Here is a 24,703-nt window from a genome sequence, read left to right on the forward strand (position 1 = left end):
CTCAGTTCATAGAATATTACATTGCTAGTGCTACGATCCCACTGAGACTCCTTCCCGATAGGGACTCGAATATTTGACGACTGGCTTATGAGACCAGTGCTACACCCTCTAAACCGCCGCACCAGGGCAGGGTCCGCCAAAATCATAAAATTTCCATTTCGCTCAATGTGCCATAGCATCAACATTTTCCATCCCATGTTAGTAATATTAGGCTTAAAATTAACGTAAATATATTATTTGTCATCTTAGATTCTAAAAGGCCCGAAAAAAAATGTTACTATGTTTTAATTGCCGCAAGGTTCTACAGTATCGATTTTGTTGGCTATTTTCGGCAAATTTGAAACTAAGAGAAACGAAAGCAATGAAATTGAAAGACGGATAGGTATTCTAGAGCGATTCAGTTATAAACTTAGAACGGATAACTAGAACTAGGCAGGCTCATATGGGCATGATCGAAAGGAAATGTGAAGAATTCTTTGCCTTCTGCAGAGTAGGAGTTGGGCGTTTCACCCAAGTCTACCGCATGATCTATGGTAGAACATAACTCATCATCATGTTTTACCGCCGACGCCGGCAAAAAATTCTTCACAAATCCTCGCCTAGAACGACCATGCGATCATTCTTTTCCCTTTCTGCTAGCATCAAGCCGTGACGTATGCATTCAATCGACACCAAGCTATCGGTGTGGCACCGATCCTATTGTGATTAAACTACTTATTTATTTTTTCGTTCCGCACACACGGATGGCTGATAGCAATTAATGACACAGCTCAGCTAACAGAAATCGAATTTTTATCTACTTTTTTACCAACTAGTTTATATGTTACTATGTTATAATTGCCGCAAGGTTCTACTGTATCGATTTTGTTGGCTATTTTCGGCAAATTTGAAACTAAGAGAAACGAAAGCAATGAAATTGAAAGACGGATAGGTATTCTAGAGCGAATCAGTTATAAACTTAGAACGGAAAACTAGAACTAGGCAGGCTCATATGGTCGTTCTAGGCGAGGATTTGTGAAGAATTTTTTGCCGGCGTCGGCGGTAAAACATGATGATGAGTTATGTTCTTTTAAATGGTCAAAAATGCGCTTTTTGCCTTTCTCATATAGAAAGGTTATGCAATCACTCTGAAAAACGTCAACCTAATCCCGGCCCGGAGGGCCGAGTGTCATATCCCATTCGACTCAGTTCGTCGAGATCGGAAAAAGTCTGTATGTGTGTGTGTGTATGTGTGTGTATGTGTGTGTATGTGTGTGTATGTGTGTGTGTATGTGTGTGTATGTGTGTGTATGTATGTGCGTATGTGTCAAATAATGTCACTCATTTTTCTCAGAGATGGCTGGACCGATTTGCCCAAACTTAGTCTCAAATGAAAGGTGCAACCTTCCCATCGGCTGCTATTGAATTTTGGATCGATCGGAGTTCTGGTTCCGGAATTACGGGTTTCAGAGTACGGCCACACAGAAATTTCTCATATAAACTATAGGAAAAATTAAAAATAGAATTTTTATTTTTGATGCTAAATGTGTTCAAGGTGCATAAAACGTCGAGATTTGATGCAAACCCGAAAAAAAATTTGACGACGATTCACTTTTTTGGATTTTGGCACATTTTTGCCTTTCTCATATAGAAAGGTTATGCAATCACTCTGAAAAACGTCAACCTAATTTTTTTTCGACTCGCATAAGGTTTCTGGATTTTAACAGGGGCGTAGTTGATGGTTTACGGAGAGGGGTTACACCCCCCCCCCTCTACTGTTCACTCCCCTCCTTTAAAAATCTCCTTAAATCAGCCCTCAGACCACCACCCCATCCAGCCCTCATACCCCTCCCTTTCAACCCCATCATCTTTAAACCACCACTATATCACAAAGCATACCAATTTAAGCTGGGGAGTCGTTCGTTCATGGGACTTTCGCCCTCCTCACATACCCATCCCCGCATGACAAAATGAGTTAGCAAGCAGATAACATTGATCTAATGCTGATTAGGCTAATGGAGTATGATATTTTTTTGTTTCAAGTGTTTCACCGTCGACACGTAGCTCATCAAGTTCGTGGCTGCCATGCCATTGTGTATAAGTGCAAAGTGTACTAAGAATGTAATGGACATTTCCACAAGTATGTTGAACATAAAAAGCCTCCATGCCATAGTTTAGAGAAATGAGAAAGGCACAATTGCACCGCTAGGTGGATTAAAACAGGTTTTTTAAACTTTGGTCGCTTGCAGCACTAAAAATTTTACATATGATCGACACATATTATATGTTTTTGGAAGGGCATCTCGGCACCTTTCAACCTGCATATTGACTAAATTAATTGAATGTCTTTGACACGAAATATTGACTAAAAACTACAAAAAGTGCTCAAAAACGAGTTTTTTTGAGAAAATCACAAAATCGCTTCCTTGAACAAAAAAATGAATATTGTTTTCGTGTTCAGCGACCCAAAATTAGTCTAAAAAATACTTTTTTTTAAAGCTTCATTTTTCTTGTAAACTAGTGTTATCAATGTTACTAAAGTGAAATGTTAGAAATAAATACTAATTTTATTGTATGATCCGCTTCAGTGAGGGAATATGTGCATCGTTTCTAATGCTTAAAGCAACATAATTTATCTTCGTTTTTTGCTAGATTATGTTCAAGATCCAAAAACTTTCTTATATTTATTTTAGTGCACACAACAAAGTGAATAAATGAATAATTTTCATGGTACAAGTTAATTTCTGATAAAGCGGTTGCTGGCGTCTTCCCTCATCGGCGGGTATCGACAGGCCCAGGACGATACCGGAGTGACCGTGTCAAGAAGAATAAGTGCTCCTGATTATTTTTACTAGTACGGTTTCCACATCTTCAATCTGAACTTGTAAATGTAGAGTCTATAGTAGCCAAGCGTCTTTAATATATAGGCGATTCGAAAGAAATAAGTAAAGTATCACACATCCCAATTCTCAAAATGCTGATAAAATATACTAAGCAATATTTGTTGTTGATTTGAATCGTTGTTCGTTTGTATTTTCGTTAATTTTTTCGGAGTTCTCGTCTCATAGCTCTAAAGCAAAAGAGCCATAGTACTCAAGAGAGAGAGAGAGAGAGAGAGAGAGAGAGCAAGGGGTTGAAGGAAGAATATTTTATAAAAGCGTGGAAGGGGTCATCTGAGCAAGCCTAGAGTTTACCGGTGACTTAACCCTTTGTCTGCTACCGAAGGAGTTAGGATCTTTTGGTATTAGATATGCGAATCACCTGAGTCTACGGCATGTCCGGACGAGCGTAAAGAAACTTGTTACTTAATGCTGTCGGAACCGACATGTGCTCATATGACTCTTTTCACGCTTTTCTAAAACCATAGCTCTTAATATTGAAAAATGTACTTCATTTTTCAGTCCTTTGCTAATTGAATGTCGTTAAAAACATAAAAAAGGAAAAAGGACTAACTCTAAAGCTAAAAAATATCCAATCTATAAGAAAGGAATATAGCTAGGAATTGGAAATGCATTTGCTCAGGAGTACGAGTCAAGTATACCATTTGACCTTGTATGATTTGTTGGGCTTAACGTTTCGAATTCTTCTGATCAGCGTATGACGGCCATCTTGATCGCAATAGAGACGTCAAGCTCAAAAATGCAAACAATAGATTTCAATGTCAAATAAAATTAATTGGTTTTTATTCTACGGGAGTTACTACTAGCGCGCAGTAATATTGTCCCGTTTGAAGTTGTTTAGAACCTTTTGATTGAGAGCAATGAAATTCCAATGAAATTTTCACTTCACCTAATCTTGCCTAGGCTCCTTGTTAAATAATTCAATAGACGTTTGGTATACTCGTTTATTATGATCGGCTTGCAATGAGGCTAAAAAAGAATTAAACGATACATTTTAACTAATAAGAATCTACCTACTTACATTTTATAGGTGGTTAACTACCAAGCCTGAACAATTCAAGCTATCTTTCGTACCGGAAGCGGATCATATTTTGACCGTAAACTAAGGTTTTAAATGTAACATATGTAAACTACTTTGTAAAATTTAAACCATTTGATTTCAGGATCACAAGGTTTCTTTATAGTCAGAAAAAAATGATTATTAGTGACAAAAAGAATGAGGTTGCTCCTTTTAAACATGATTGTGCGAAGTTCTGTAATGTTTGAAGGTTGACCTCTTTGAGGCTAACAACATTATTGGTTCCGTACCTGTTTAAGAGAGTCCAGGAATAGTGGAAAAGCAGATTTTAGAGAGTTTACTTTTGTAGATTTAACCGTTGTGATGAAAACCTGAATCATTGTTCCACATCCGAAGAATGCTTGCCACGCACAGATTGATTGGCCATCATCTTATCGCTACGGTTCGGTCCTTTCCGAACTTCGTATACTTGCAGTCCAAATTATGTCATTGAATTTCCTTAGACTAAATGAAAACTTGAACCGAAAGGCTTGTGCGTCGCTTGAATTGGTTAAGTACCATCCTGACGTTGGCGTGATCGGTTTCCTGCCTCTAGAATCATTCCGCTTGGATGTCTGATACGCTTTGAAGGTTTAACACTCGGAATACCAAGGGGGTAAAAAAAATGGGAACGCTTACTTTGACCGGTCATATCTCAGCTGTTACATAATCGATTTTGAATCTGTCTTCACCACTATACAGGTATGTCTTTTGTGAACACGTCGAATTAAAAAAATAGAAGAATAGAGTTGTCTACCGTAAGTTACAGTAAAAAGAGTATAACAAAGTCAGTGAGAAAAAAATGGGAACGCTTCTTTGACTTGCCATATCTTAGCTGTTTGCTCACCAATTTTAATTCTTTCTTCACCATTGGATAGGTAAATCTTTTATAAAAACAGTGAACAAAGAATGATGGAAATCAAATTTGTATATCTGAAGTAATTGTAAAAACAGTAATTGAGGGTCAGTACAGACGAAATGACTTTTTCTGTTCAAACAATCGTATCACGACCGTTTGTCAACCAATTTCAATTTTCCTTACACCAATGCAATCCTTAGAGCTTCTAGACTTGTAATATATGCAATAAATAGTAGATTTTCTAAAATTACTATACTTTTTCGAGTTTTTAGGAGATAGGATTTTTACAATGTACGTAGCATACGGTTGATTGAAATTCTTTGCGACTTGTTAGTTTTACGGTTTGAAAATTACCTGTTTACTCAATAGTTCTACATATTAAACATGGATATTATTATATCAAAATGTTTGCACGGACGTGGAGAAACACAATATTGTATGTAAGTTACTAAATAATAGAGTGTGTTAGGACGATTCAGTAAATACGAAGAAGTTCAGAATTTTAAAATATTCGTCATATAACTTTAAATTTGAAGCGATGACCTATACATTTTAATACACCAGTCGATTGTAATTGATGGCGGCTACAATTTCTGAAAAAACACATTTTTATATTTTCTCAAAAAATAGCCAAAAGTACGTAGAAGTACAGAAATTTCATTTAGTTGGCAAAAATGTTGAATTCAAAGCGATGGCCTATACCTTTTTATATACCAATCGATTATAATTGATTTTGGTTACAATTTCTGGAAGAACAATTTTTATATTTTCTCAAAAAATAGACAAAAGTACGTAGAACTACAGTAATTTCATTTAGTTGACAAATAGCTTCAAGTATTCAAAGCTATCACCTATTCCATTTATACACCAATCGATTGTAATTGATTTTGGCTACAATTTCTTAAAGAACAAATTTTTATATTATCTCAAAAAATAGCCAAAAATACGTACAAGTACAGAAATTTCATTTAGTGGGCAAATAACGACGAATTCTAAGGGATGATTTATACTTTTTTATACACCAATCGATTGTAATTGATGGCGGCTACAATTTTTGAAAGAACACATTTTTATATTTTCTCAAAAAATAGACAAAATCCGTAGAAGTACGGAAATTTGATGTAGTTGTCAAATAAGGTCAAATTCAAAGTGATGGCCTACACTTTTATGTATATACCAATCGATTGTAATTGCTTTCGGCTACAATTGCTGCAAGAGAAACTTTTCATATTTTCCCAAAAAAACGACAAAAATACGTAGAAGTACAGAAATTTCGTCTGATTGGCACATAACTACAAATTTCCGTACTTCTACGTATTTTTGGCTATTTTTTGAGAAAATATAAACAATTGTTCTATCAGAAATTGTAGCCGCCATCAATTACAATAGATTGGTGTATAAATAGTGTAGGTCTTCCCTTTTAATTTGCAGTTATTTGTCAATCAAACGAAATTTCTGTACTTCTACGTATTTTTGTCGTTTTTTTAAGAAAATATAAAAAGTTTATCTTGTAACAATTGTAGCCGAAATCAATTACAATCGATTGGTATATATAAAAGTGTAGTCATCACTTTGAATTTGACCTTACTTGCCAACTAAATCAAATTTCCGTGCTTCTACGTATTTTGTCTATTTTTTGAGAAAATATAAAAATGTGTTCTTTCAGAAATTGTAGCCACCATTAATTACAATCGATTGGTGTATAAAAAAGTATAAATCATCCCTTAAAATTCGACGTTATTTACCCACTAAATGAAATTTCTGTGCTTATACGTAGTTTTGGCTATTTTTTTTAGAAAATATAAAAATATGTTCTTTAAGAAATTGTAGCCAAAATCAATTACAATCGATTGGTGTATAAATTGCATAGGTGATAGCTTTGAATACTTGAAGTTATTTGTCAACTAAATGAAATTACTGTAGTTCTACGTACTTTTGTCTATTTTTGAGAAAATATAAAAATCGTTCTTCCAGAAATTGTAACCAAAATCAATTATAATCGATTGGTATATAAAAAGGTATAGGCCATCACTTTGAACTCGACGTTATTTGCCAACTAAATGGAATTTCTGTACTTCTACGTACTTTTGGCTATTTTTTGAGAAAATATATTTTTTCAGAAATTGTAGCCGCCATCAATTACAATCGACTGATGTATTAAAATGTATAGGTCATCGCTTCAAATTTAAAGTTATATGACGAATATTTTAAAATTCTGAACTTCTTCGTATTTACTGGATCGTCCTAACACACTCTATTATTTAGTAACTTACATACAATAATGTGTTTCTCCACGTTCGTGCAATCATTTTGATATAATAATATCCATGTATAATATGTAGAACTATTGAGTAAACAGGTAATTTTCAAACCGTAAATCTAACAAGTCGCAAAGAATTTCAATCAACCGTATGCTACGTACATTGTAAAAATCCTATCTCCTAAAAACTCGAAAAAGTATAGTAATTTTTGAAAATCTACTATTTATTGCATATATTACAAGTCTAGAAGCTCTAAGGATTGCATTGGTGTAAGGAAAATTGAAATTGGTTGACAAACGGTCGTGATACGATTGTTTGAACAGAAAAAGTCATTTCGTCTGTACTGACTCTCAATTACTGTTTTTACAATTACTTCAGATATACAAATTTGATTTCCATCATTCTTTGTTCACTGTTTTATAAAAGATTTACCTATCCAATGGTGAAGAAAGAATTAAAATTGGTGAGCAAACAGCTAAGATATGGCAAGTCAAAGAAGCGTTCCCATTTTTTTTCTCACTGACTTTGTTATACTCTTTTTACTGTAACTTACGGTAGACAACTCTATTCTTCCATTTTTTAATATGACGTATTCACAAAAGACATATCTTTCTATTGGTGAAGACAGATTTAAAATCGATTATGTAACGGCGGAGATATGATCGGTCAAAGTAAGCGTTCCCATTTTTTTAGACCCCCTTGGTAGTCCGCGTAACTTTTTACCCCCTTGGTATTCCGAGTGTTAATCACATGGGATACTAATCAATGTGCGATTCCGAACTACTCTGCTACCGATTCATCGATATGATGCATTAGGATATTGATAAAACAATGCCAGTATAAACTTTCAACCATAAATGACATTCAATTCAAATTTGTGCCATTTTAAAAAGGCACTGAGGAGTTACAAATATTCGAGTGCATCTTTTTTAGAACACAGGCGTTAATATGGATTTATATCCATCCTCAGTGGGAGGCCCCCAAAATGCTGGGCCCCTGACTTAGGCCCACTGTGCCCGAACGGTACTGAGAATAAAGCATTTTCAATGCAAAGTTTCGGTCACCACGGCCATATGCACATCATGTACCCCCCAGAAGTTGAAAAATTCGTCTTTGCACATTAAAAAAAATCAATGATTACACTAGTTTACAGCATTTCTGAACTAAATCAGCTGGTGGTCATTTTCAATGTAAAATAGTATGCTGAATCCGAAAATGAGGTCCAAAAAATTTACAGTAGAACAGTTTTCGAGATACAGTGAAAAAATGAATTTTACCTTTAAAATTAAAAGTACGTTCAGTAAAATCCAAATATCTTCGGTTGTGGTGCATCGATATGAAGTATTATTACATTGAATTAAAGGTAATTGAATGCATTTTCGATCGTTAGAACATTTTGTTTTAGTGCGACTACTGGTTCTGACGTGATTTACGAATCTATTGAACTTTTTCTTAATTTTTCGTCGTTTTTGAACAAAAATGAGCGTGTGGTCAATATTTTTGGCAAGATAAAGCAATCCAAAAAATATATTTTTATTGGAAATTAAAGCCTCCTGATAACCAATGAAAATAAGCACTTGTTAGTTTAAATCCTATGAAAGTTGCGAAAGTTATTCAATTTTTTGTAAAATGGCAATTTTTGTGTTTCTCTGGGTCAACTTATTGAACCGTCTCGATTCCAATTTTTTCTAGGGCTTGTTTAATAATATATGAGGGACTCTCTGTCAGAATTCTATTAAACAAGTAAATGGAAGTATTTTGAAAGAATTTCATGTGGGGTAATATTCGAACTCGTTTATCAAAATGATTAAGGACTTCTGATAACAATAATTTCAGCCTCAGTGGAGTACTGTCATCAAAAATTCGGCATAAAAAATACGCATAATATTTACATGTACAGAATCGTATATGTACAAAACACATTGTAAACTGCACGCTCCACAATGCCTTGATACACACATCGGAAGCTTATGACTGTGCAAAATGCTAAATTCGGGCACTAGCTTCACGAATGATAACTTATCCACCTATTTCGTCACGTTTTATTCTACTAACAATTTATTTTACACTATTAAAACGTTTAAAAGTTTATAATTTGAAAGTATATTGGATTCATATTGGCTTCTATGATGTACCGATTTTACTGTACTGGGTCACAAAACTTCAACATACTACAATATATTGCGTAAAACATCTAAGTGCAATTAAAAAATATTCTACGTTCTTTAAATCATTGTTAAGTTCCGATTTTCAGATTTTAAACCTAAAATAAGTCTAGGAAGGAACACAAATTAAAAGTTTTAAAAATTAATTATGTTATAATACTTGACGTATGTAGTGTCACATATGTCTACGGATTCGTATAGTTTGTATTAACATTGTACAAAACCCAATTAGCGTTTCAAAATACGAATTTTATAACGTGTGCGGGTTTAGTTTACAACGAATTTTGTATCGTAAGAGTGTTATTTTATGTAATACACTTGTAAATATTACACGCAGTATTGCATACCAATCATTCGATGACTTATAATTTCATTGAGCCTGAAATTATTGTTATCAGAAGTCTTTAATCATTTCGATAAACGAGTTCGAATATTACAATACATTAAATTCTTTCAAAATTCCTCCATTTACTTGTTTAACAGAATTCTGACAGAATGTCCCTTATATATTATTAAACAAGCCCCAGAAAAAATTGGAATCGAGACGGTTCAATAAGTTGACCCAGAGAAACCAGGCATGGCAAAAGCACCGAACGGTACTGCACGGTACGCACTTCTGCCAATAAACACGCCACCGAGAGCATTCATTTCAGCACGCCATACTGGTGCTCGAGAAGAAACACCAGTCGTAGCGACAAAGGCACCGGTGTCGATGCCGACGCATAATATCCAGCTACCGCGCTTAATGTTTCGGCAAAGCACCGACCCGAGTGTTTTTAACTTCGGCAGGCACCGCAGCCGAGGTGCTTCTGACTTCAGCAGGCACCGCGACCGAGTGTCTTTAGTTTCGGTAAACACGCCAGCATGTATTTCGGTGGCGATAGTCGCCGTGTTACTGCTGTCTTTTGGGAAGTTTTGTACATCGCAGTTTGGTGCGTTCAAATGAATGAACGCGCTTGGTACTTTGTGATCATTAAGGATATAGATTGATGATGGTGCTGGAGTCGTATTTTACATTCCAGTAATTTTTTATATCGAAACACCACTGGCCGAATATTACGTCGCTGAAAAAATTAGGAATATTATTTATTCTAATTATACAGCATAAAAAAAGGTTTTTTAATTTATTTTCTTTTATTTTATTACATTTATGCGTACGTTTTTTCAATGCAAAGCATGTTGGATTAGGAGATATTTTTAAGCCATGAAACAAAACAAAACACTCTTAGAAAAATCAAATACTTACAAAATGTCAATTACTCCCGGTTATCCATTAAATTCTTTTTTAAGTAGACAGTTGTAAAGTCGTAGAATGTAAAGACAACAGGAAACTATCTTTCATCATTTGCGAGCTATAGATAAAAGTTGTGGTACTTGTTTTTTTTAATGATCTTTTATTTCAGATTTCAAAAGCAAAACTCATCGTAAACAAAGTATAAAATAAATAAAAAATATAATAATATAAAAAAAGATATCAGTTAGATGGAATACTACCTTCCATTTTTTCGAAAAGATCGCTGTTCAACTTGACAAATAAAATATTAGGCAAATTTTTATCACTAAGGCGCAAACGTTTATCAGTCAGTATCAAACCTAATGCGCTAAACGCACGTTCAGCAGAAACTTGAGTGCACGGTACAGCAAGAGCGACTTGTGCCAGGGAGTAAAGGATAGGCTCGGTCCTTCTTTGGTTCCAGTAATATTCGATGACTGAACCTGATGATGGCATTCGACGTCGTAGTGGCATTTCTCTCAGTTTAGTATCCACTGTTTGTTTTGACTGATCTATTACTGAATCTTTTTTTCTCAACATTGCTTCGATACGCGAAACTGGAGTATTTGAAGATGATGGAACGTCAGCTGATGTAATCAATTCATTATCACTACCCTTGATTCTTTCCCAAATCATTTTAAGTGAGCTAGACCAACACTTTTTTCATCTTCCGTGAGAAATTCTGATTCTGCATAATTTATGCGAGGGTCAAGGTATAGAGCTGCAAGAAAGGCTTTTCCTTCAAACATAACTGTTTTACGTGTATGCATAGCTGCGACCAGAGTTAAAGCCATATCACTATTTATTTCCTCCAGTTGCAGCACACATTCTAGCCAAATGAAGAAGAAGTCTCCCATAATGATTGTTTCATTTTGTAGACGAACTGTTGCGCTATATACTGGATGAAATGATCGGACGAATTCTTTTATAAATTGCCAGTCTTCTTCAGTTAATTTAATATTGTTATTTTCTTCGATCAAGTCTTTGAGAAACTGTTCGTTCATTGCAAAATATTCCAACATAATATATGCGGAATTCTAGTGTGTATCGCAGTCTAACTTAGGGACGCTCACTCCACTTTGCTCAAAAATCCGACGGAACCTTGGTGTATGAAGAGAAGCTCTATTAAAAGTACAGTAAAATTGCGGTGTAATACACATTTGAAACAAACACGAATCTCGTGAAAAAATTGATGAGTTTAGTGAAGAGACCTACACGCGAATTGCATGAAAAAATGCAAAAAAATATATATTCAACTTTAAGCTGAAACAATATTGGGGAAACATACCAACGTTCGCTTCCCTTTCCCTAAGGAAAACTACCTTTAAAAGATTGATCCATGAATACAATGAACGTGCTGAAAGCTTCCCAATAGCTATTTATAACCGCTTACTCAACTATAGAAATAGTTCCGTTATTACTTATTTTAGTTCTAATAAGTACGAGAGAAATCATTTCAATTATTTTATAGCTAATTTCCAGGAAGAAGTTTTGATACTCGCATAATTAATCATTATTTTGATATTTTTTCAAGTAAAATATGTAAATAGCTCAACCGTTTTGTAAAGTTGCGGCTTTGTATCAATAAAAATTTAGAGAGAACACATAATTTCGTATCTCATAACTTGCAAATCTTGGAAATCAGTTGAAAATGTTAGAATTATTCAATTTTCCCCAAATTATAAACTCGCTCACATGAATGCATAAAAAATTTTGCATGCCATGTCTCATGAACAATTTTCAAAAAACCCGCTCCAATAAAATCAATCAATCAATCAATTTTCAAAAAATCGACCTTTTTTACACGATTGCGTATACATTAAAAATTAAGTAAGTTAAATTTGGAGTCAAAATAGGAAGAATAAAATATGGAAGTAATTAAAGAATCCAATGGTATGCGAAATTGCCACACTAATCCCTCAATGGTTTCAGCGAGTTTCTAATTTGGGAATAATTGAGTATCTCTGGCAATTTTCAACCATTTCTGATGATCTGGTTGTTAGTTTCGGAACTAATTGTTCTCTCTAAATCTTTATTGAAAAAGAAGACGTTCTTTTATAAAAATTTAGAGCAATTTTATGAAAAATCGTAAAGTACCAAAGTATTTCTAACAAAAGAACATAACATAGCATTTCAATGGAATGTTGAATTCTTCTGGTTTGCAGAATCATTGCAATGAAAAACGCTTAGAAAACGACAGCGTAGTGAATTTGTTAGTGCCGAGGTTTTTTTTGCTAAAAATCAGGATTTTGTAGATATACTTGTTTTTGCGTTTGCATGTGATGAAATTTACAACCTACACAAAATCATTTGAAAAGTACATTATAGCACCATGTTATAGACGTACGACCCACTATCGCAAACATTGGGTGAACAACCCTAGAACAGTTTCACTACAATATACGAATTGACAAAATCGACATTTTAACAGACGCATAAATACACACATACACACATACAGATAGGTGTACAAACCAGAAGAACCAATGCAGGCTTGTACGTAATTACTGATCAATGATACTTACTGCTTCGTCCGAAGCTGCCTTGCAGTAGCTTTTATTTTGTCTAAAATTGGTTTTAGTTTCAATTTCTTGATTGCATCGTATACGCAGAGCTGTAAAGTATGAGCTGCGCATCTAACACTATCAGAAATTGCGTTCGTAATAAATTCCAGAGTAGATTCCTCCTCAATGGTTCCATCGCAGTCATGTTCATCAATTTCTTCAAGATCTATGTCGTAATCAATAAAATCGCATCCTTTTTGAGCTTCATGAATAAGTCGACCAGCTTTGAGATAATTTGCTCCGTTATCAGTAGTAATCGAATATATTTGATTAGTGTCAACATCAAACGTGTTTACTACACGTATTATCTCGTCTTTTAATGCTTCAGCAGTTTGAGAAGCATTGTAATCATACACTCCCATGGTTCTCAAAACAAATGTGCGACCCTTTATAAACTGTACGGCAACAGCAATCACGTTTCTACCTTTACGGGTGGCAGAGTCCACCTTCAAACAGATCATTCTGCCTTTCAGCTCATTTTTCATTTCTCGTTTAAACGCCAGCGCAGTTTTCTCTACATCCTCTGGAATGGTTTTACGGGTAATATTCGGTACTTTCAAAGCTTTGGTTAGCGTGCCAAGCAAATCAGCTAGGCCGGGTTGATCGAGCATATTGAACGCTAAGCCACCTGTCGTAACCATTTTCACAGTCAAATCCACCAGCAACTTGTTATCGATGGGGACGGAGACCATGGGAATTTTTCGTGTAGGTCGGCAATTTTCTACATCCGCAGAATTAACCATATCGTTGTAGGCATCACTATGTACCGCTTGCAGGTGCCTCTTTAAACTGTTCAACTTGTCGGTCATAATCACTTTTGAACACATGACACACTTTGGAGGGGTTCCCTCTCCTTCTCTTACGAAACACTCAGTGACTAATTTTGCCACATCCTTTGAGAGCTTAGGACGCTTCATTGCTGACATTTTTCGACTCTATTTTTTAATTACCGCACAACACGCAACACCGAACTACGCGCAAGACAATCGAACACTAAATAAGCAAAAACACTGGATCCTTTTTCGTGTGATGAAAAGAAATCATATAAGTCGTGTGATTCAGCAAGAGAGAGTCCGGCGAGAGAACGACAGCAAGAGTTAAGCCAACTTTACACCTTTCCGATCCGATCCAATGACGGTTCAGTACCGTGCACGGATGCCAATATTCTTTCATAAAATCACATGCGAGCATATACACTTGTCCGGGATGGTGCCGTGCCGGACAAGTGTGAATACTCGCATTTGGATTGTATGAAAGAATATTGGCGTCCGTGCACGGTACTGAACCGGCACCGAAACGGATTGGATAGGTGTAAATAGTGCTTTAGACAGACAGACTGGGAAAGAGTAAATTACGTAAAAAAATCTCCTAGGAAGGGTCCATCTCGGCGTGACTTGTCTTTTTTAATCCTATTATACAGGATACCGAATAGGATGTCCAAAAATCAGTAGCAAATCCCTTGTAATAACAAAAATCCCAACAGTTATAAATGTACTATTGAACCGAAATGAATGAATTGAACAAAGATAGCATCCAATTTCTGACAATAGGAATGAGTTGAAAATAAGCTAAACACCCTATGTGCGATATCCGTATGCATTGAGGTTCTGTATTTTCTGCTATTTTGATGCTAGCAGGTTTGAAAATTCTCTTTCGGGTGCAAAGGCAAAGAATTTCCGAGGTGTTAACCGAAGTTGAAAGCACTCGGCTCCGGTGTCTCTAAAATTTTTAAACACCCGGCACGAGTGCTTCCCGAACTATGCAAGCACCGGGTCGAAAATAAAACACCGCGACCGACACGGGTGCTTCGTTCGCAATCCACCGGTGCTTCGCATCGAGCACTGGTATGGGGTGCTAATCTCAATACGCCCGGTTGCAGTGTTCTAATGCAGCACGCGGTGCCGTGGCGTGTTTGGACATGCCTGAGAGAAACACAAAGATTGCCATTTTACAAAAAATTGAATAACTTTCGCAATTTTCATCGGATTTTTTTTTCATTCATCGGCTTATTTTCATTGGTTATTAGCAGGCTTTAATTTCCAATAAAAATATAATTTTTAGGATTGCTTTATCTTGCCGAAAATATTGATCACACACTCATTTGTCTTTAAAAACTAAAAGTAAGAAAAAGTTCAATAGATTCGTAAATGACGTCAGAACCAGTAGTCGCTTTAAAACAAAATGTTCTAACGATCGAAAGTGCATTCAATTACCTTTACCAACCGAAGATATTTGGATTTTACTGAACGTACTTTTAATTTTAAAGGTAAAATTCATTTTTTCACTGTAACTCGAAAACTGTTCTACTGTAAATATTTTGGACCTCATTTTCGGATTCAGCACGCAATTTTACATTAGAAATTATTAAACTTTAAATTCATTACAATTTTGTTAGCAAATTCCCATCTAGTTTGAAAAGCTTCAAACATGGAGGTAGAATTTACCATTGCAGTCATCTATTGAAGCATTGATTGATGCAAAAACAATCCATTTTTCATCCATTATGTTACCTGAATCCATTCGAGTAAAGGGAGCTTTGTGTGAAGATGGAATTAGAGGCGTGGCAGCCATCATTCTTTTAGCCGCGTTACCTGCCACTGAAGCATAAGATGACGCACCATGGCATTATGCGATGGTGTGACGGTGTATAGGAAGAGAGGTTGTATTTCTATTTTGAAGCGGATTCAGCGGACTGTATTTTACTTCTGTATATCTAACGATCCAAGCTTAAATCTCCAAAATTTCTATTCACGGTATTTGTAGGTGTGTCTGCCGTACTTCAAACTTTAATTGGCCTCCAATTTGAATTGTTATTGAACGTAATGTAAAAAAATGTTTTTGGCGTAAAGTAACGTACGTAAAATAGCGTTATCGGGTATCAGGTAGAAGTTTATTAGGTTCAAGAAGGATTTAAGAAATCAAAACACCAACCAAGTTTCATTTGAATAGATCTCAAATACATACCAAGTAAAAACCAAGTTCAAGATAGTATACTATAATCTACATCTCGATTTATGCAACTTTTGTTAAGATATTGCGATGAGTTTTTCACGGATCATTTATAGTTAAAACACTTAAAAATATTAACATTACGGTTGACGTAAATATCTTCGCATCATAATTTTCTGGCTGATCATAAAATTTCACATGTTTTAGCAACTGTATGTCAGTATGGTTCAGTTAATACAGAGGTATGCTCAGTGAGCAAAGAGTTGCTGATTGTCGACTCGAATCTCAGTATTTCCGGTTGACATTTTTTTTTTTTCAAAGGACTCTAGGGCCATGTAATTTTTATATCGCATATAACATTTCGTTATATTTGATGGATGCCTTTTGTTACATCAGATTCAATGGACATTTACAGGTTTCTTTCAAACTATGTTCTCAGTCACCATGATGTGTAGAAGACTTTAAACTGAAAAAGTGGTCAAATTTTACTAAAACTTTGGGAAGAGACCTGTTAAGTTTTTTAACCGATACAAACCACCCTTGAAACGCCCGTTGTATTTACGCACCTATTGATATTGCTGTCTGCCGATGTTCGCTACTCACTTCCGCGTGATACTGTCTTGAAGGGACTGTGATAAGGTTTGTGAACTAGGTACTATATAAGGATTTCGTTTCTAGCTGGTAAGTGTCCACTTTAGTTTTTTCGATAGCTTGATAAGATGGTAAAGTCAATTGCTGTCGTGCTGCTCGGATTACTGGCATTTGGTTTGTAGTTTGTGACTATACTTACCCACAGCCTGTTCTGACAAATCTTCTGCTATCTATATTAACAGCTACTGCTGCTCCACTTGACCAACCGGTGGATAACAAATGGAGCCTGCTTCCAGATGCCAATGGCCGGCTACACTTAGCGAGTCTTAATCCTTACAACATTCCCGAGGCACAAGAACCAGAGAATCGATTCACGGCATCAACGGACACAATTTTTCGTCTGTATACAAAATTGAATCCAACAACACCGCAGATCATCGCGCTGAACATCGTCGAGTCGCTGACCAGTTCAAATTTTAACCCTGCCCATCCAACCCGGTTTATTATCCATGGATGGAACAACGATGGGTTCTCCGAGGTCAACACGATTCTCACGAATGCCTGGATGACCCGAGGTGAGTTCAACGTAATAACCGTGGACTGGGGAATCGGTGCCAATACCATCAACTATCCACTCGCTCGCACACGAGTCGCTTCCGTCGGCTCGGTGGTTTCGTCGTTTATCAACTTCATCCAAGCGAACACTGGCATCTCGTTCAACAGCATCAGTATAGCGGGTCACAGTTTGGGGGCTCACGCCGCCGGCAATGCTGGATTCTTTCAACTCGGCCGCTTGAATACAATTTTCGGATTGGATCCCGCTTTCCCGTTGTTTTCGTACGCCAGTTCGGACCGAATCAGATCGACCGATGCGGTCTATGTGGAGACAATCCACACGAATGCGGGATTATTGGGCTTCGATCTACCGCTGGGACAAACGGCATTCTATCCAAATGGCGGTCGTATCCAACCTGGATGCGGGGTTGATATCTCCGGTGCTTGTGCACATAGTCGGGCGTACGAGTTCCTGGCGGAGTCAATCGTGTCAGGAGGTTTCAGTGCGGTCCCGTGCCAGTCGTATGAGGAGATTCTGGAAAACAGTTGCACTGCCAGTGGTCCCAGTCTGGCGATGGGTGGTGAACCATCTAATTTTGCCCTTCGACCGCAAGGAATTTTTTCACTGACAACGCTTTCGTCCAGGCCGTTTTCGAGGGGTTAGCCGATGGATCTGATCAAGAGGAGTAAAGAAGATTTACTGTGATAGTTAAGTCAAATAAAAGAAGAAAAATGGAGAATTTGTGTGATGAAACTACACATCAAAGCTGATAATATTACTTCCTTCACATTAGAACTTTTACGCATTTGAACGGTTTCTCCTGGAGAATATTAATTTTGGAGCAGAAACGTTAATAAGAACATTTTATGTTTTTACAAAAAACTCAATCTTTTCAATTCTTCTATTTCGGCAGGCTTTGCAGCTGATTTTTACGCCACATCCGTTTGCCCCCAAAACTGAGCCAGTGGCTATCAGTTCATACAATTTGACAGTAGTTGGGGTTAGGACCTGACTTAGTTTCGTCTTAATCACAAACTACATTGCAGGACATTAGTCTGTGCACGCTGACCAAGTCGACATCATTTGACTTTTACTGTTAGATTTTTCGATTGATTGACACCGGTGTAGTGAAGTACACTGGTACTACACCATTTTTGTACTATCTAGCAGAAGTGTAGAAAACTGGGCATATTCCATTGACACTTCAGCTAGAAAGTGCAAAACCAGTGCACTCCACTACACCGGTGCACATCAATCGAACATCCCATGTGAGTCGCCTTTACCATCATTACTTCACCGCTCAAAGGCAGTGTTGGTAAACACAGCTCACAGTAAATTTCATTTTATGTCGACTTATCAGTCGACTTCTTAAGCGTGCACAGGCTGATATAAAACGTTTTGCGTAAACAAACTTTCTAATCTGTTGTTTCTGGTTATTGCTTCTGGACGTTTCCGGGAGGTTGCTGCCCGATCGAACTCTGAAAAAATCGTCGATTCGGTGCAACATACAACAAATAAACTTCAAACAACATAGACGTTTAGAATCAAATCAATAACGCGTGTAAGAACCTACAACAACCATTTCTAACCAAGCAAGCTACTAATACACACTTAACAAACGTGTGTAGTTAGGGGCCGTTCATAAACCACGTAGACTCATAGGGGGGACGGGGGGGTCTGGCAAAAGTCTACGTTTGTCTACGAGGGGGGAGGGGGGGGGTCTTTGAAAAAGTCTACGTAGACTTTTATTTTTTATTATTCTCGTATTACTAATTATAAATGGGATTTAAAGAGAGTTGTATTCAAAATATCGGTCTATTAAGCTAGGTGTATTTATGCAGACACTTCAAAGCTAGTACACTATTGAGGTAACTACTCGTTAAGCGACCACTCAACCCAGAACCCATGATTTTTTTGGACAACCTAACACGTTGTTGTTTCTTGCGTATATTTTGATATAGTTTTGATCTAGGAATAATACAAAATAACAGTTCCAAAGACGATCACCCAGAATTCCTCTCGACGGAAGATTTTGACTGTGAAATCATCTGAAACACCCTACGCAACTTCGTGCAAACCGGTTCTACTATATTTATCTTGGAAAATATTCGGAGTTAAACTTTGATACTTTGCGATAATACTCTCTGGTGATATGGCTATTAATTACATAAGAAAAATAAATATTTTTGGGAAGATTTAAATAGCTTCGTCTCCTTAATCAAATAAGGCAATTTAGATTATCTTATTATCTTAGAAATATTAAAATTTGTTCACGAAAAGTAAAATTTGTGTACATGTCTGGTTTATTATTTTAGTCTAGATGATAGTACACATCGACAGTATTATTTTGTAATTGTTTCTTATAATTTAACAATTTTGAATGCACCAGTAAGGCTCAAAAAGTGTTTAGCAATTGTGCATTGTTAGTGTATGTCGCACTTCGGCCAAAATTTGAACTAGTTATAGCAATATATCTTTTTACATATACTTGAGTGAGTAACCTTGAAAAGAAATATTCCGCTACACAAACGTTGGAAAGCACCTTGAATTGGTATTAATTGATTTGATCAAGCATAGACAAAAACCCAATGTGAAAAACCTTTCTTTAACATTTAAAAAGCTTGAAATAAATCTAAACGCTAATTTTTAATTAAACATTATAATAGGCTTCTTGCTAATTTCACTTTTGCCGCGAATAAAAAAAATTAAAAGTCTACGTAGACTTTTGACGGGGGAGGGGGGTGTTGGTAAAAGTCTACTAAGGTCTACTAGGGGGGAGGGGGGGGTTAAAAATTCTCAAAATTCGGTCTACGTGGTTTATGAACGGTCCCTTAGTGCAGCGATAGATTAGCTATGTAACCGGCTGTCAAAGTACAGTTGAGTAGATGGCAGTTGAAGTACGATGACGTCACAAATGTGTTCATTTTTGACAGTTCGCTTGTACTGTTTACATGGACTTAGAAAAATTCTTTACGATTTGGTTCGAGCAAATCTAGTCGTCCACAAATTTTTCTAAGTCCATGTAAACAGTGCAAGCAAACTGTCAAGAAAAGTGAGGTTAACTGTGTCTGTAAAGAACCTAGCAGTGAGACACTGGCTTTCAATTTATATTGATGTGAGTTTTTTGTCTGTTATCTGTGGGTAAACAAATAATAAAATTCATCCATATTATCTGAGTTGCGTGCGGTAGTTATTCCTTTCTTTCTAGTCCCGAAATCCAATTGACGTTGGCGGAAGCTTATCTGAGATGGATCTGATTTCAAGCTGGGTGGCAAAAACGATAGGCGTAGTTGGTAGTTCAGTATAAATGATTTACGGTTTTACTGTCCCATTGTTTATCAGTGTATGGTAAAGATTAGCCACAAGTGCTTCCTATAAATATGCGCGCTGACAAGGGCTCCATTGTGGTGAATTTTGACTGGTCTATTATTGGGATTTCCAATTTGTTTCTTCTGGATGAATCTCTGCTAGCGCGTGTGACACAGAGGAAGAATGAGGACAGCTGCTTCTAGGGGATACAGGATTCCCGGATCAAATAGCATCAATGACGTAGAAATCCTGTTTTACGTGGAGGAGCAAATCTTATTTTTTTTATTCAATTCGTTTGTTTGATAAGGCACGTTTGCATTAGCTTAAAGGTGCCATTTATTTCTTTGTTTTCGATTTTGAATTTCTTAAAAATGAGAGGGTTACACATGCGGTCGTTTTTGCTATGCTATGCTTAAAACTGAGAGAGTTACACCTTTAAATTTAATTTTGTTTTTATATAATGAAACTAAACAAATTTTACAGTAAACTTACACATTTACAGGAGGGGATAATATAATATTCGTAAGATTAGAGGGGGGTCATTTTGTGTGTTTTTATATAGTAACCCGATCAGAAGAGCATAACTTATTTATAACACCTGGAGTTATTCATTTCAAAAATATTTTGAAACAGAACCTGTTATAAATCCAGCTGGTTAGTTGTTAAAATAACAAAAAAAATAAAACAAAAACCTGGCTAATGATAACAAAATTGTATCAAAATTTGAAATGATTTTATCACAGTTAAAACTAAATGAGATATATTTTTTTCCAAAAGTATATACATCCTCTGTGAGAGAACTGTATTAGATATAATCATCTAATGACAGTGACCTAGTAACAAACGATCAATTCATAAATTGATGGTCTCATAATAGATTATGTTATAATATTGATAGTAAAGAAAACTGTCCGCAATCCACTTTGAATTCCGTTATCTGAATATAGCTCCAGTTCTCGACAAACATATGACTACGGCCTAAAAGCCAACTCCCAAAATCCACTTTGATTGGAAATTCCAGACAAACCGTTACTAGTCGAGCACAGTTCGCAACAGTTTATGAAAGAGAAAACTTTTCTCTTTCGTTTACTACCAACATCTGTGATTGGCGTGTAATGGTTTGTCTGGAATTTACATTCAAAGTGGATTTTGACAGTTGGCTTTTAGGCCGTAATCATATGTTTGTCGAGAGTTGTTATAAATATCAACCATAGTTATAATAGTGTTATTGTTTTGTTATGCTCTTCTGATCGGGAATGCACTTTAGTATTTTTGGAGGGGAGAATATTGAAGCAATTAATTATTAACTAAGCGGAACATTTTACGAGCACATTAAAACTAGAAATAGAGGGTTTGGTTCAATTTTATTAAGATTAGGGGATGCTGATAAGACCAGTGGGCTATCGGCTGAGTATAGTGGCGTGAATTCCGGACACGGACCGAGAGTGACAAGAAGAACTGTCACTACCACTGAATCGGGAAAAATTAAATAGCGTGCTCGCCATATTACAGGCAGTTCATAGTTCACCCGAATTTATACAATGTAATTAGTAATCTTTGCAGAATCCTTTGATCGAACAGTTACATTCTAGCTTTGAATTTATTGAGTGTAGGTGACTGATAAGCAAATATTAATGGAATGATATAATGTATTTGTTTTCCCCATTAGAACTGTTGCGATCTCACAATTGGGTTTGGTGGTTTCGGATAGGGAGTGAATTAAACACTAATAAGTAAGCCTTTTGTCGATAATGTACATTTATAATTTCCCTACTGAATTAAATATTACAGTTTTGAAGCTGTTCAGTCAACTGCTACCAAAATAGCGTTTTCCTCTCGCCGAAACAAGCCGTTCCAACAGGCGAAATTAAGGCCCAAAAGGAATCCAATAGTTGAGATTTGGCAGAACAGTACTCGGCGCATGATCAGACAATATGTTCGATATCATGATAACCGTTGCCACAGGTGCAGATACCGCTATCATCGAGCCCAATACGTCGGAGATGAGTGTCCAGCGTGTGGTTATTGGACATGAGCCGGGAACTTAGGGATAATCGAATGTAACTTTCGAGGGTGATCAGTAATACTGAAAAATTCGCCGAAGCAAATTGGTCTTTCATATATGCCACTATTTAAAGCGCCCGCCTTAGCTAAAGAGTCCGCTTCTTCATTGGGGCAATGCGAGGGAGCCCAAACTAAGGTAATCTTGTGCGATCTTACAGATAAAGCCGCACGCGGTCCCAGATTTTCCCAGAAAATATGGAATGTGCTTTCTAAATTTCATTGAACGGAGAGCCTCGATTGAGCTGAGGCTATCCGAAACAATAAAGTAATGATCGTTGGGCAAAGTATTAACGATCCCACGGGTACACTGAATAGCAGGAAGTACTGCAACGTAAACTGAAGCAGGATCATTGAGTGAAAATGAGGCGGTGAGGTTTTGATTAATTATACCGAAGCCAGGGGAGCCATTGTGGCCCGTCGGTGTAAAACATCTTGCTGCAGTCGACTTCTCGAAATATACTATGAAAGATGCTTGGGATCACTTGCGGACGTATGTGATCCGGGATTCCACGATTCTCGTCCTTTATGGATGTGTCGAAGAATACAGTTGAATTAGAAGCATGAGGGAGATTGACACGGTTGGGATAATATTTCGTGCCCTGATATCGAAGTGCAAGGATATAAATCGGGTTTGAGAATTGAGCTCGACAAGCCTCTTGAAATTTGCAATTACTAACGGGTTCAAGATATCGAATCGGATGAGCAATCGATATGAGAGGTCCCAAAATCGATTTGGAAGGACGCCCGCCAGCACATCGTATAAGTCGAGTGCATGCAACCCAAAGCAATACGCAAACGACAATATTGGATTCGCTCCAATTTGATGAAATGTCTGTTCACAGCGTAGCGGAAACACCCGTACTCCATCATCGACAATATCGTTGTTTTGTACAGCATGATCAGGTCTCATGGGTGGGCACCTCACCGTGTTCCGGTTATTGTACCGAGAAAGTTTATCCTTTGTTGGCACTTCTGTCAGATACCTAATATGACATCCCCAGGTTTCTTTAGAGTCGAACCAGACCCCGAGATATTTGAAAGTTGAAACCTGAACAATAGTTTGACTCATTAATTGAAGCTGTAGTTGCGCTGGCTCTCGCTTCCTTGAAAATACGACTAGCTCAGTTTTCTCTGTGGAGAACTCGATACCCAGCTGGAGGGCCCAAGCAGACAAATTCGCCAAGGTATCTTGCAATGGTCCTTGCAGATCGAGGGCTTTGAGTCCTGTAATAGAGACCACACCGTCATCTGCAAGCTGCCTTAGCGTGCAGGAATTGACAAGACATTCGCCAATGTCATTCACGTTACAAGTTGTAGAGAAGGGGGCTTAGACATGAGCCCTGAGGAAGACCCATTTAGGTAATTCGTGATGTTGATAAATCTCCACGCGATAAATACATGTATTTTTCAGACAACAGGTTTAGCAAAAAGTTGTTTAGAGTCGGTGAAATACCTACTGGTGCAGCTTTTCAGAAAGAATTTTGAAAGAAACTGAATCAAAAGCCCCTTAATATCTAGGAAAATTGATGCCATCTGCTCATTTCTAGCATAAGCTATTTGAATTTCTTTTGAGAGCAGCGCAAGACAATCGTTCGTCACTTTGCCTTTGCAAAGAAACCAAATTGTGTATCTGACAGTAAGCCAGTTGCTTCAACCCAATTGTCGAAGCGAAACAAGATCATCTCGAACAACTTTCGGATGCAGGGCAGCATTGCAATCGGTCGATACGAGTTGTGGTCGGAGGCTGGTTCCTGGTTTTTGGATGGCGATGACCTTCACTTGCCTCCAGTCATAAGGGAAAATATTACCCTCAAGAAACTTATTAAATAATTTCAACAAGCGTCACTTGGCAGAGTCTGGCAGATTCTTTAACAAGTTAAACTCGATTTTATCTGGCCCTGGGGCCTTATTGTTACGTAATAAGTGAGCAAGTGAGAACTCCACCATCGAAAACGGTGTTCTGTTCGCGTTATCGTGAGGAGACGCGGCGCGTTAGATCTACTGTGCTGGGGCGGTATCCGGACAAACCTTCTGGGCAAAATCGAATATCCAACGGTTTGAACACACCACACTCTTGCCAGTGCTGTTTCGGTTTGCTAAGCGCCGGGCTGTGCCCCAAAGAGTGCTCATCGATGTTTCTCTCGATAGCCCGTCGACGAACCGACGCCAGTAGCTA

The 24,703-nt window shown here is 37.1% G+C and overlaps 1 protein-coding gene across 1 annotated transcript; it reads left to right on the forward strand.

Annotated features, from left to right (window-relative positions):
• The first annotated feature begins 16,704 nt into the window (after positions 1 to 16,704).
• On the forward strand, positions 16,705 to 17,893 carry LOC131694785 (pancreatic triacylglycerol lipase-like). The gene is made up of 2 exons (XM_058983288.1): positions 16,705 to 16,772; positions 16,841 to 17,893. The coding sequence occupies exons 1-2, from the start codon at positions 16,727 to 16,729 to the stop codon at positions 17,815 to 17,817; spliced, it is 1,023 nt and encodes a 340-aa protein (XP_058839271.1). The 5' UTR covers positions 16,705 to 16,726; the 3' UTR covers positions 17,818 to 17,893.
• The last annotated feature ends 6,810 nt before the right edge of the window (positions 17,894 to 24,703 follow it).

Source organism: Topomyia yanbarensis, unplaced genomic scaffold (assembly GCF_030247195.1).
Source record: "Topomyia yanbarensis strain Yona2022 unplaced genomic scaffold, ASM3024719v1 HiC_scaffold_15, whole genome shotgun sequence".
Lineage (NCBI taxonomy): Eukaryota > Metazoa > Arthropoda > Insecta > Diptera > Culicidae > Topomyia > Topomyia yanbarensis.